The sequence below is a fragment of the Neltuma alba genome, unplaced genomic scaffold (genome assembly GCF_004799145.2).
Source record: "Neltuma alba isolate B1F8T4 unplaced genomic scaffold, ASM479914v2 tig00011289_pilon, whole genome shotgun sequence".
Taxonomy (NCBI): Eukaryota; Viridiplantae; Streptophyta; class Magnoliopsida; order Fabales; family Fabaceae; genus Neltuma; species Neltuma alba.
The window spans coordinates 843,535-855,704 of record NW_021635998.1 but is presented as its reverse complement, the minus strand read 5'-3'; the positions used below and the strand labels follow the sequence as shown (position 1 = coordinate 855,704).

At 33.0% G+C, this 12,170-nt stretch overlaps 1 protein-coding gene across 1 annotated transcript; it reads right to left on the bottom strand.

Moving 5' to 3' along the window:
- Positions 1-1,968: 1,968 nt before the first annotated feature.
- LOC114711319 (dynein light chain 2, cytoplasmic-like) lies at positions 1,969-6,754 on the bottom strand. The gene is made up of 3 exons (XM_028895698.1): positions 6,390-6,754; positions 6,151-6,256; positions 1,969-2,250 (listed from the first exon to the last, which is right to left on the bottom strand). The coding sequence occupies exons 1-3, from the start codon at positions 6,564-6,566 to the stop codon at positions 2,168-2,170; spliced, it is 366 nt and encodes a 121-aa protein (XP_028751531.1). The 5' UTR covers positions 6,567-6,754; the 3' UTR covers positions 1,969-2,167.
- Between the last annotated feature and the right edge of the window lie 5,416 nt (positions 6,755-12,170).

Sequence of the window (12,170 nt, the reverse complement as noted above, 5' to 3'; positions counted from 1 at the left end):
ATTAATTTGAGTAGATTAAAAATATTAATTAAATTAGTTAATATAATATATATTTTTAAATATCATAAGCATCTTTTTTAATTTTTTTCTTTTTTCTATTTGATTATTATTGGGAAATATAAATAAGATTAATTTAAAAAATAAATTAATAAATATATGAAATAGATTCTACATATAAGATCAATATCATTTGTCTAGTTGGGTCATGCGTTAGCCACCGAATGAGTATTATATACTGATACTATGAGTTTTGTATTATTTGTTGATATTGATAAAAAGTCTACACTCGTAATTGTTTCAAATGGTGGAATGATGTAAAGTAATACTTAAGTAATACTTTAAGTATTACTCCCACGACATTTACCCGATAAACGACAGATATTTAACAGAACTTTAGCGAGCATTTATAATTTTTATTAAAAAGCTGGCTAAATATCATTTTTAGTTCATAAAATTTGACTTGTTATGGTCCTTACAATCTGAAATAAGTAATTTTGACCCCCTAAAACTTTAAATTAATGGTTTTTAGTTTATAAAATTTTGCTTTATTTAAATCTGTTTTAAATTTGACCAAAATTATTGGTTTTAAATTTCAAAAACCAAAATTAGAATAAAGTCAAATTTAAGGGAAAAAAAAGTTTTCTTTCTTTCTTTATTTATTTTACTTTTTTGGTGGAATATCAACCAGTCCATGACTTCATTAAAGATTAAACAACTAAGTGCACGCAATGGGATCCTGACGGCAGCATGCTAACGTGAGGAACTGGAAAGAGGTCACCATTCTCCTTTTTATTTTTTTTAAATAAAAATACTATTTTTATCTTTTAATTTTATACTCCTCTGATCTTTAATATAAGACCCAATTATTGAACTAGTTTTGGTTCTAAATATAAGACCCATTTCTTATATTTATCAATTTTCTCTAAATTATCCCTATGGATGCTCCCTCAACCATAATCAAATAGAAAAGGGAGAGAGTATTAAGAAAGATGATTATAGTCTTTTAAAAAAAACGTATCACATTTCTTATAATTAACTAACTTATCTAATTTTCTTAATCTAATCAAATTAGTTAAATAGATCTTATACTACCTCCGGTCCTAATTATAAGACCCAGTTGACTAATTTGAGGAAATTAAGGAAGTAAGTTAAGTTAGTTATTTGTAATAAATAAGTATTGTCATTCCTAAAATATCCTTGCTAATTAAGTGTATTGGCTAAAACTATCATTATTAGAAGGACTATTTTGAAAAAAAATACATAAATATGAGAGACAAAATGGATTGGGGTCTTATAATTAGGACCAAACAAAAAGTCAAACAGGGTCTTATAATAAGGACCGGAGGTAGTATTAAAGACCGGAAGAGTATTAGATTTTACCTTTAATCCCTTAATTTTATAAAAACATTTTTCAGTCATCCAACTCTAATACACGTTCACTGATTTGATATCCAGTTTTACATGAGTTTAGAAAGCGACTAGAAAATGGTGACATTAGTTTTCAAAAGGCACAAAATTTCTGAAATCATACAATTTTAATATTGATTTATATGATAACAATAGTAGCAATAGCAACATTAATATTGGAATTTAGGTACAGTTTGAGAACACTTGGAACAAAAAAAAACACAATTTTATCTCATAAAACATAAAGTGATCCAAGCATCCACTTGATCACGATCACTTAATACTATATCAAATTTCGAATCCAAGAAACCACCATAGCCCGAGCTCTGTCCGCCGCCAATCCATTGCCATTCCACTTAACAACAACGGGGCTCCAGCAGGAATAAAGCTAGGGAAAATTACATGCAGTAATCTTCAATTTTTCAAAAATGTACCCTTGAGAAAAACATAACAAGCGGTTTTTATGGACTCCAACAAAAATTCTCCTTACCCGTAAGTTAATTGGAAGACTCGACCAAACATGTGAAAATCCCACCACCAAATAAACAAATGCAACGAAGATGAACAAATGGGAGGACTAGAATTGAGAACTTGAAATTCAAAGCCAGACATCAGATCCAGTTTACATGAAAAATATACAAGCACAAAAATGTCCTGAAACGAGTTTGCGAGCCAGTGAATTCCATACATACAGGAGTTAAATATAGCAGCTTAATCACAAGAAACTTCCTGTCCATCCTTGTCACCCATATAATACAGCTTAGCCTGATTTAAATAGTAAAACTGCTTTCTGATCCAAATAGAAATAAACGAAGTGGTTTGTTTCGTGAGTCACGTACGAACCTGCAAGAATAGGGGCAATGCGTTTATATGGGTTTTCCATTCACAACATTACGAAAGTAACAGCAAGCATACAGCTAAGCAGCAAGACAGAGCAATTGTCCCTTTTCCTCTTGGGCTCCAACAAACCAAATGAGGGACAATGTTAAGAAAATTGAAGCTGCCCATCCAACCAAGTAGAGCATCATCGAATAATTTGGCGTGTCTGTGAGACAGCACTCAGCGCTTTAGTGAGATGATTGTTATTTGAATAAAACTTGCACAAGATGTTTTACTCTTCAATGTTCCGTTCAGAAGAAAGAAAATTATCAAACACTAAATTGATTATACCTATCAGTCATATTCTGCTTGAAATGTGTCTGGTAACCTGATAGGACCCTCTAATATAACAGGACTTAAAATCTAGAAATAGATAACAAAGACTGGAATGACTGAAACTGATTATAATATTACTATGTAATATGCCAGATTACAAGATGTAGGGTGATTTAAGTCACACAGATCACACTCTCACACTCACATACACGAACACAATTAACTAGCAGCCACACACTCAAAACACAGACCACAACACAATGATACCACAAGGTTGCCAATCTTTCGAGAGGTTGGCTCTCTCCTTCCCCCAAGGGCCAAGTTCAATTCCAAATCTCTCTCCCCCCTGGCTGAATCCAAATGGGACAATTTATAGGCCCCAGATATGACTTTCACACTCTCCAAAACAACCCATTGTAGCCTTTGACCTTAGTCTCCCTACAGCCACCCTATTTTCTACTTCTTTCGCCAAAATAGGAAGTCAAAGCTCTGACCCACAAAAGCACCCCTTCCTTTTTTCATGTATTTTCCCAAGTTTATAAAAAAAATAATCCTAACATAACCTAAATTGAAAAATATGGGGAGAGATCAATCAGACCCAAATGGCATTTCTCCTGAATGCCATGATGGCCAATTTGCTAAAATATTGACAACTCATATCTCCTTACAACATTATTTGCCACCTATGTATTTAAAAAAGAACAAGGCCAAGAGAAATTTCTGATGTTGCAGTGAATACCAGTAGTTGTATAGAACTTTGACATAGAAGAACCATGTATGTGATACTAAGCTATCTCGTTAAGTGGAAACCTGAAGAAAAACTGATTTCCTAAATCATATCGATTCAATAAAAGCGAGTTTAGTGGCTATAAACGGCCACATTCTGAAGCTTTTCTTTCACTTTCTTTCCCAAGATTATTTCAGTCACTACACTGCTACAACTCTTAAGATAAGCACTAAATGTCTAAAGCCATGAAAATCAATTTTAATTTCACCCCGTGACTTGGTATATGAGGAAACTTCAAATGGATTTATCAAAGTAAGAAATGTGGCAAAAACCAAAATATCCGTATCTGCTTCATTCACTCTCTATTTGATGGAAACCAGAGTAATATTGTATGTTAGTTCTGCATTTAGGATAAAAATGCTCAACGAGCACTGATTTTCGCACCTCAATTGCTAGCTTTTCATGAAACAGTTCTCCATTATACTTCGGTGCACATCACTCTCAAAATTAAAATATACCACTGGTATCTTTTCCTCTGCCATTTTCTCATCAGCCAAACAGAGTTACAACCAGAAACAGAAAGGTAAAATAGGAGCACAGCAGGGTTTCTTAGAGTCGTGAACACATGATCCGCTATATCAACTCATGCTCAAATATAATGGAGCATTAAAATTATGTTCGAATTGTGTGAGTGTGTGTGAGAGAGGGAGGGAGGGAGGGAGAGATTTTCTAGTTGAATTCAGATACGATTAAGATGAAGCATTAGGTAAGAGTAGATAATATTGTTGAAGTTCTCCGCAAATAATTCACTCTCATTTACCGATTGTCTACACGTTATGGAAGTTGCCTGAGCTTTGGTGAAGGAGAAAGAATAGAAAATCTATGGCACCTGAGCTCATTCATATCAAAACGAGGAATGTAGAAAATCATAAACTCAGGCTTCTAATCAGGATAGCAATTTCAAGAGCAACCAAATATTGAGGAGAATCAAGAATCCAGTGAAACATTTTAAAACTTGGTCTAATTATGCTCAAATCATGGCTTAATTAGTCTCCCGAATGAGATTTCCAGGGAAAATTAAAGAAGCCCTTGCACCAAAGAACACCTTAAGGGCTACTTGGGATGGCATCAAAAGGTAACACTTTTAAGGCTTTCTTACTTGGAACATGGGGGGATAAGAAGGCATAAACTTGAGCTCATATAAATCAAACAGATACGATGAAATACAAACTATAGCTTAATGTTTACAAATATATTACTATAAAGAATGAATAATGCATAATATCTCTTTATTCCAAAATCAAGAAGACAGCCCTCTTCAAAAATTTCCTGTTAGCAGGTTAATGATATTGAGACGGAGAAATGACTTCCTTTGCCATAAACCCATTAAAAGCATATTGATGAACACTAAACACATTAGAATTTTACTCCTACAAGTATTACAATACATCAATTTAAAAACTTGTCTTTGCAAATTTAAAAGAGTTTTAAATGTTTTGTAATACTTGGATTAGTTTTGAATAATGAAATTTAGTAAAGCATAAAGCCAGGGCAACAGATGACAGAGGGAGCATAGACTAACTGATCATATTGAAGCTCTGTTATATTTCAATGTTCCTGTACTCTTCTAATGCACTTGATGCATATTATAATGAAGTAAAAACTAAAAATATAATCTTGAAGTTACAGACAATAGATTGCTTCAATTGTAACGTCCCTCCTAATCTATTAAAAAAATCATAATTGGCCCCCCCGATTTCTTGGCTACATTGCAACAATCCCCCAATCTTTAAAATTTTTAGCTGTATGGTATTACTAAAATGTTCTTCCCATTTGAAATTTCATCTTAATATTCTAACCCGTAGCTAACTTACTGACACAGTACTACATTTCTACAGGCATAGCACCTAGAACGTGGAAATAGAAATTCCTTTGCACTGATGTAGCCATAGTTACACCTCATGTCCAGTTGCAGTAATTTCAATAGATTAGATAAGATATTGCAATTGGAGCCAAAGACTAGAGTGAGCAAACACAATTTCCTCTAAATTTCAAAACACCACATACTGATCTAAAAGTAGATTCTCATCCTTATGAACTGAGAAACAAGTCAAGCAGAAAGTTTAACCACTAAATCCGAAGTCCTCCTATTTTATAGGCCATTCTAGCGTCAAAATCACATTTCCTTTGCCTAGTGAATTATCAGTTCTGAGGGTCTCTAATCATAGTACATTGGAATGGAGCACCAATATCTAATGTTGCTTTTCATGCAGGCAGTATTTGCCTTGTATACCAGATAAAAGGTTAGCCACCCATTGGAGAATATATTGCTTATTTGCTTCATCATCACCTAGCAGGCTAGCAGGCAAACAAGACTTGCAAGCTAAAAGAGAAGGAAATATCATTAACTGCAGATCTGCAGGTCCCGTTAAACGAGTCATGAGGCAGTTGAAACCAGATAGCAATTGTGGTTTGTCCATCAGCAAAGTGCATAAGTTGATAAGTACGTAAAGAAACAAACTAAACCAGATGCCCTTTTACAACCTTTCAACTTAGGCTTTTGTTTGGGAAGGAGGAAGAGATATAAAAATAAAGCACAGCCAAATTAGTAGGACGAAACCGCCAAAAAATTATATACAGAGGGAAGGGAAAGAGAGAAAAGTGGACAAAGTAAGCCTTAACATTACTTCTAACTTGTAATTCTGAAGAAAAGCAACGGAATTTGCAGCGCAGAACAACTAAGGATGAAAACGACGACCTACTTGAAGCTTAGATCTACTCCATTTTTGGCAAGGGGAATGAGATTAAACGCCAGTCAAGTCCAAGAAGGAAAATTTTAAAAAAGTACAGAAGAAGAGTACCGAAATTACGGCCAACGATGCAATGCCAAGTGGGTCCATGTCTCTTATCGAACTCCTTCTTTATATGCTCGGCAACATCTTTCTCTATGTTGTGCTTCTCAAATGCCTAATTCACCCAAAAAAGCAGGAATCTTGAACCCAACAGAGCAAAAACAAAGCAAGCCCAGAGAAAAACCCCAGAAGAAATTACACAAGAAGCAAATGTAGGAAAAACTGAAAGAATCAGAAAAGGAGCTAACATTGACGGCGATATCTACGGCCTCTTTCTGCATGTCGGGCAACATATCAGCACTCTTAATGATGACTTTCTTGGTTGGGGTGGGTGTGGCCGCCGCCGCCGATGACAGCTTCCGATCTTCGGAGTTGGGTTTCGCCATAAGAGGCCCCGCAATGCTCTTCTTCGTGTCGTCGTTCATCTCTGTCTCTCTCGGCACTTTGATTTTCCCTTTGTCGTTTTTTACTGAAGCAAAAATGAAGGGGAAGAATGCCTCAGGCTCAGTCTCGTTTTATTGCGATGCGATGAGGAAAGGAAGGATGAGTGAGTCTCTTTGATTGTACTACTTGCGAAAGTTCCAGAGCAGAATAATTTGATTTCTAGTGATTCTGTACAAAAATGCAGTCTTTGCCGCACACTGGAATATATTGCTTTTTCTTATTTCCAAGGTCTCTTCAAATTTTCTCCTGCAATTTCCTTTGTTCAATTTGTGCTCCTAGGAACCAATCGGAGATGGAGAATTAATTTAGCAAAGCTCATCATTCGCATAAGAATATGTTGTTTATTCTATTTATTTATTTCGGGATGGATCATGTGTTACCTGATCTTTGGGCACATACGTAAATCATAACTTATTTTCAATAAATTGTTGGTCAAAAATGATTTTTATAATTTTTAATATCTGAAATTTAATTTCATTTTAATTTTAGTCCATAAAACTTAAAATAAATATTTTTAGTTCTTGAAATTCGCTTCATCTATAAATTTTAATTTATGGAAGCTAAATATGGTTTCAAATATCATAAATAAAAACACGGGTTTCAAATTTTAGTAACTAAAATAAAAAATATTTTAAATTTTAAAGATTAAAATTATATTAACATTTTAGAATACGTAAGATGGTTTTTAGCCTTGAATAATTTTTCATTATTTATTAATTTGATAACCAAATTTCTTTTAAAATATATGCGCACATATATGGACAAGTACGAAAATATTTTAAGAGGATTTATGACCCTTAGCGTGTCAAGATTCATGAGTAAAAATATATGGGCAATGCCAGTAAATATATTTGTATATAACATTATTTTAGTCGGAACAAATCCAAAGAGAGATATTCTTTTATTGGTTTATAACAAAAAGAAAGGTCTCAGTTGGGCTTATTGAGAATATATTCCCTAAAAAGAGTAAGAGAATATCTTTGACTTAGATTTTTTTTCCTTTTTATTTATTTTTTATTTTTTTACTTTCAGCCAATCATAATTGAGTTATTAGTGCTCCTGCTTTACCATTGCCTTTCCTGTTGGTATTGGTATTGGAGGCCATTAGCAATTCTAAGCTTGCTCTTGTTAACGACGTTGTTGGAATTTATTGGAGACTGTATACTTGTTTTAACTAATTTTTAACATGCAATAATCATTTTTTATTTTTATAGTTATATTGAAAAACTTGAAATGTCAAAATTTAAACGATCATTCACGGCGTTAGTGCCTTTTTTGGTTATACGTCAAGGGATAAATGTTTTTTTGGTTTTAAGGCTTTCACGTAAGGGTTTGATCACATTTTCATTTTTCATCCATTAAATTAAAGGATAATCACTTCTTCAAGTCCAATATAAGAAAACAAGGGAACCGTTCAATCAAATAAGCAAAGCACAACCAATAGGGATTTGGTCTAGCAAAAGGAACTAATCCCTCACGAAATGACGAATCAAGGTTTGAATCTCCGCTGGGAGAGGTACCCACATTTAGTGTCTAAAAGTGTTTTGAATAGAATTTTCTCTAATATGAGGATACCTATGTTTTAGAAGAGAGGAAAAAAAAAAAAGCAAAGCACAGTGACATCCGAATAGAAAACAAGTAGGGTTACAATTGGGCAAGAAGAAAAGGGCATCACCTGGGGAAGCCCATTACGGGACTCTATTTGGGCCTGTCTTGCGGAATGGTTGAATGGCCCAATGAAAGACATAGAAATGAGTGCAACCCCGAAAATGTCAATTTTGCAATTTGCCACCCTATCTAGTGAGGCCTCGTTTGGCAAAGCGATAGAAATTTCCTATAAAGATATTTTACGTAAATCGAGATAATTTTTTTCATATACTTAAGTCGTATTTGGTAAATAACTATTAAAAAGTAGCTTATAAGCTGTTCCAAACAGGCCTTGAGTGTCTCATGTCTCTTTTTTTTTTTTATATGATAGTATGATTATTTGATTTACTTATATTTTGGTAGAATTTCAATTAACCCTCACAGGAGAAACTTATTTTTCAACAGTTTCATAAAATTCTAAAATTTCATCGCATTCTAATGTCCAAAATAAAATAAAATTTTATAGGCAAAAAGATGTTATTGTCCTTGATTACTCTAGTTGTAAACTATCTTAATTCTCTTATCAATTACATTTCACTTGTAAATCTTAACTTGTTGACTTTATTAGGAATGCTAGTTTCACCAGTAAATGATCTTAGTCCATCTTATCGTCTTATTATAGTTGTAAGCAGTCCTTCTTTTTTTTTTGGTGAATTCTTCTGTTCTATTTGTAAATTCTTCGTTTATCTGGTTTTTCTCTTTGTAAGCGCATTCTCGCTTGGCAGGGGTGCTTAATCTTAACCAATGATACGACGCCACGAGTCACGAAGAATGTAAGTAAAAGCGCGTAAGTATCATTCGCTGCTGAAAGCACGTGAGGTTAGCATTTGGCAGGATGGCCTTCCTACGTGGCCAAGTGTTACAGGAACACGATAGCGATCGAGTCGTCAAAATCGAGGTAGAAAGGGATCGATATCCAATCCCGCGTGGCACGTTTAGCGCGTTGGACTGGGCACCTCCCGAAGGTTTCCTCACTTTATTACAGGCAGGTAGAGGCGTAGGGGTTGAAATCAAAGCATATATTATTAAATTAATTTTTTATAAGTAATAATAAATCAAAACATTGATTAAAGTAGTTAAAAATATAAAAAAAAATGTATCAGAGATGCACTATTTTTTTATTAAATATATTCTCATTTACAAAGCGGTGATTGAGAGCGGGTGAAAAAATAAAATAAAAAATAAGCAGATAATTGAGAATAAAAATTAAAAAGTGTATTAAATTTTGGGAAAAAGACAGAAAAATACACCTCCAACTCCAAAAGCCCAGAAACGTCCGCCCAATTCCACAAATTTTGGTACCATGAGACCAAATTGGGATTATTATGTGAAAGGAAAAGACCACATTGCCCTTCATTTTAAATATTATTTTTAAAATATCACAGCCCCTACTGGCCGGCAGGTCACCGGACCTCCGGCAGCGGCGGTCACCGAAGCTCCGGTGACCAGCCGACAATTGGTCACCGGAGCTCCGGCGGTCGGAATTTTTTTTTTTGAAAATTTTTACAACTTCAATATAGCAATTAACAACAGCTTTTCTGGGAAATTCAACAAACTCCGGCGACCGGAAACAATTTTTTTGAAAATTTTTACAATTTCAGTATAGCGGTTAACAACTTTTGTAACCCTATTAACAACTTCAGTATAGCGGTTAACAACTTCAGTATAGCGGTTGAAAAAACCTGTTGTTAACCGTTATACTGAAATTGTTAATATGGTTACAAAAGTTGTTAACCGCTATACTGAAGTTGTAAAAATTTTCAAAAAAATTGTTTCCGGTCGCCGGAGTTTGTTGAATTTCCCAGAAAAGCTGTTGTTAATTGCTATATTAAAGTTGTGAATGGCATTTTTGAAAATTTTTACAACTCCAATATAACGGTTAACAACTTTGATATAGCAGTTAACAACAAGTTTTTAAATTCAAAAAGTGACATTTTTATAACTTCAGTAATGCCTTTAACAAACTCAAAAACCTGTTGTTAACCGCTATACTGAAGTTGTTAATAGGCTTACAAAAGTTGTTAACCGCTATATTGGAGTTGTAAAAATTTTCAACTTCAGTATAATGTTAACAATTATGTTTTTTTGAAAATTTTTACAACTCCAATATAACGGTTAACAATTTTGATATAGCAGTTAACAACAAGTTTTTTGAAAAATTCAAAAAGTGGCTTTTTTATAACTTCAGTAATGCCTTTAACAAACTCAAAAACCTGTTGTTAACCACTATACTGAAGTTGTTAATAGGCTTACAAAAGTTGTTAACCGTTATATTGAAGTTGTAAAAATTTTCAAAAAAATGGTTTCTGGTCGCCTGAGTTTGTTGTTGTTAACCGCTATACTGAAGTTGTTAATAGGGTTACAAAAGTTGTTAACCGCTATACTGAAGTTGTAAAAATTTTCAAAAAAATTGTTTCCGGTCGCCGGAGTTTGTTGAATTTCCCAGAAAAGCTGTTGTTAATTGCTATATTGAAGTTGTGAATGGCATTATAAAAGTTGTTAACGGTTATATTGGAGTTGTAAAAATTTCAAAATAATTGTTTCCTGTCGCCGGAGTTTGTTGAATTTTCCAGAAAAGCTGTTGTTAATTGCTATATTGAAGTTGTTAATAGCATTACAAAAGTTGTTAACCGTTATATTGAAGTTGTAAAAATTTTCAAAAAAAAAAATTCCGACCGCCGGAGCTCCGGTGACCAATTGTCGGCTGGTCGCCGGAGGTTCGGTGACCGCCGCTGCCGGAGGTCCGGTGACCGGCCGGCCAGTAGGGGCTGTGATATTTTAAAAATAATATTTAAAATGAAGGGCAATGTGGTCTTTTCCTTTCACATAATAATCCCAATTTGGTCTCATGGTACCAAAATGGGATTTGTGGAATTAGGCGGACATTTCTGGGCTTTTGGAGTTGGAGGTACATTTTTCTGTCTTTTTCCCTTAAATTTTTGGGTAAAGGATCAAAAAATCCTCATAGAAACATATCAAAAGTTCATCTAATATCATAAACTTTTTTTGAGATCAAATATACTAATCAAAATTTAAACAGAGGTCAATATTGACAACACTATTAAAATAAACTAACGTTCATTTTTTTCATAGTGGGGCCCATGAATTTTTTCCTGAAAGTTCTAAAATACCCCAATCAAAACAAAAAGAATATAAGGATAAAAAATATACCATAAACTTGTATTAAAAGTTCATCAAATACTATATAATTTTTAATAAGAGTATCAAAATACCCCTAGTTTAGGGAAAAAAAACCATCTCCCTTTAACCTCACAATGGTCTTCTTGATTTGTTTTCTTTTCAAGAAAAAAACTTACAGTCTTATAAAATAGATTGAAATTTTTTATTTCAATCAAACTTTAGAGCATTCTCATCTAATTTTTTCAAGATTTAATTATAATTTTTTTAATTGAATCAAAAATCTAAAAACATCAAATGAATACTAATCAAATGATTAAAATGTAAACATTTGTTTTGTTGATTTTATTTAACAATTCTCTGAAATTAAAACACTTCAGGATAAGTAATAATAGTGTTCAAGTATACAACACGATAAGTTATAAAAATATTTAACTATTATGTATGATATTTATGCTATTAAAATATTTTTAGTCATAACAATTAATATAATAACTATAACAATTGGTTCTTTCTTATAAAAGGAAAAAGTTTGGCTGAAAAAAAATTATTAAAAACATTAATGGTGTGTTTTTAATTATAAATATTGGGGATATAAAAAAATTATTATGATTAATAACCTCCAACACATTTTAATGCAATAGCCTTTTGAGATTAAAGGTATTTTGACACTTTTATTAAAAATTATATGGTGTTTGATAAATTTTTGGTATAAGTTCATAGGTATTTTTAACTATTAATTTTTTATTTTAATTGGGGGTATTTTGATATTTTTATTAAAAAAATTGTGAGTCTTGCTA

Bases quoted from the DNA above. Each gene is read 5' to 3' on its own strand.
- LOC114711319 (XM_028895698.1), bottom strand. From the start codon at position 6,566: ATGAACGACGACACGAAGAAGAGCATTGCGGGGCCTCTTATGGCGAAA. The intron at 6,257-6,389 runs GTTAGCTCCTTT...TGGGTGAATTAG, and splicing joins CCGTAGATATCGCCGTCAAT to GCATTTGAGAAGCACAACAT. The intron at 2,251-6,150 runs GTACTCTTCTTC...CTATTCTTGCAG, and splicing joins CATCGTTGGCCGTAATTTCG to GTTCGTACGTGACTCACGAA.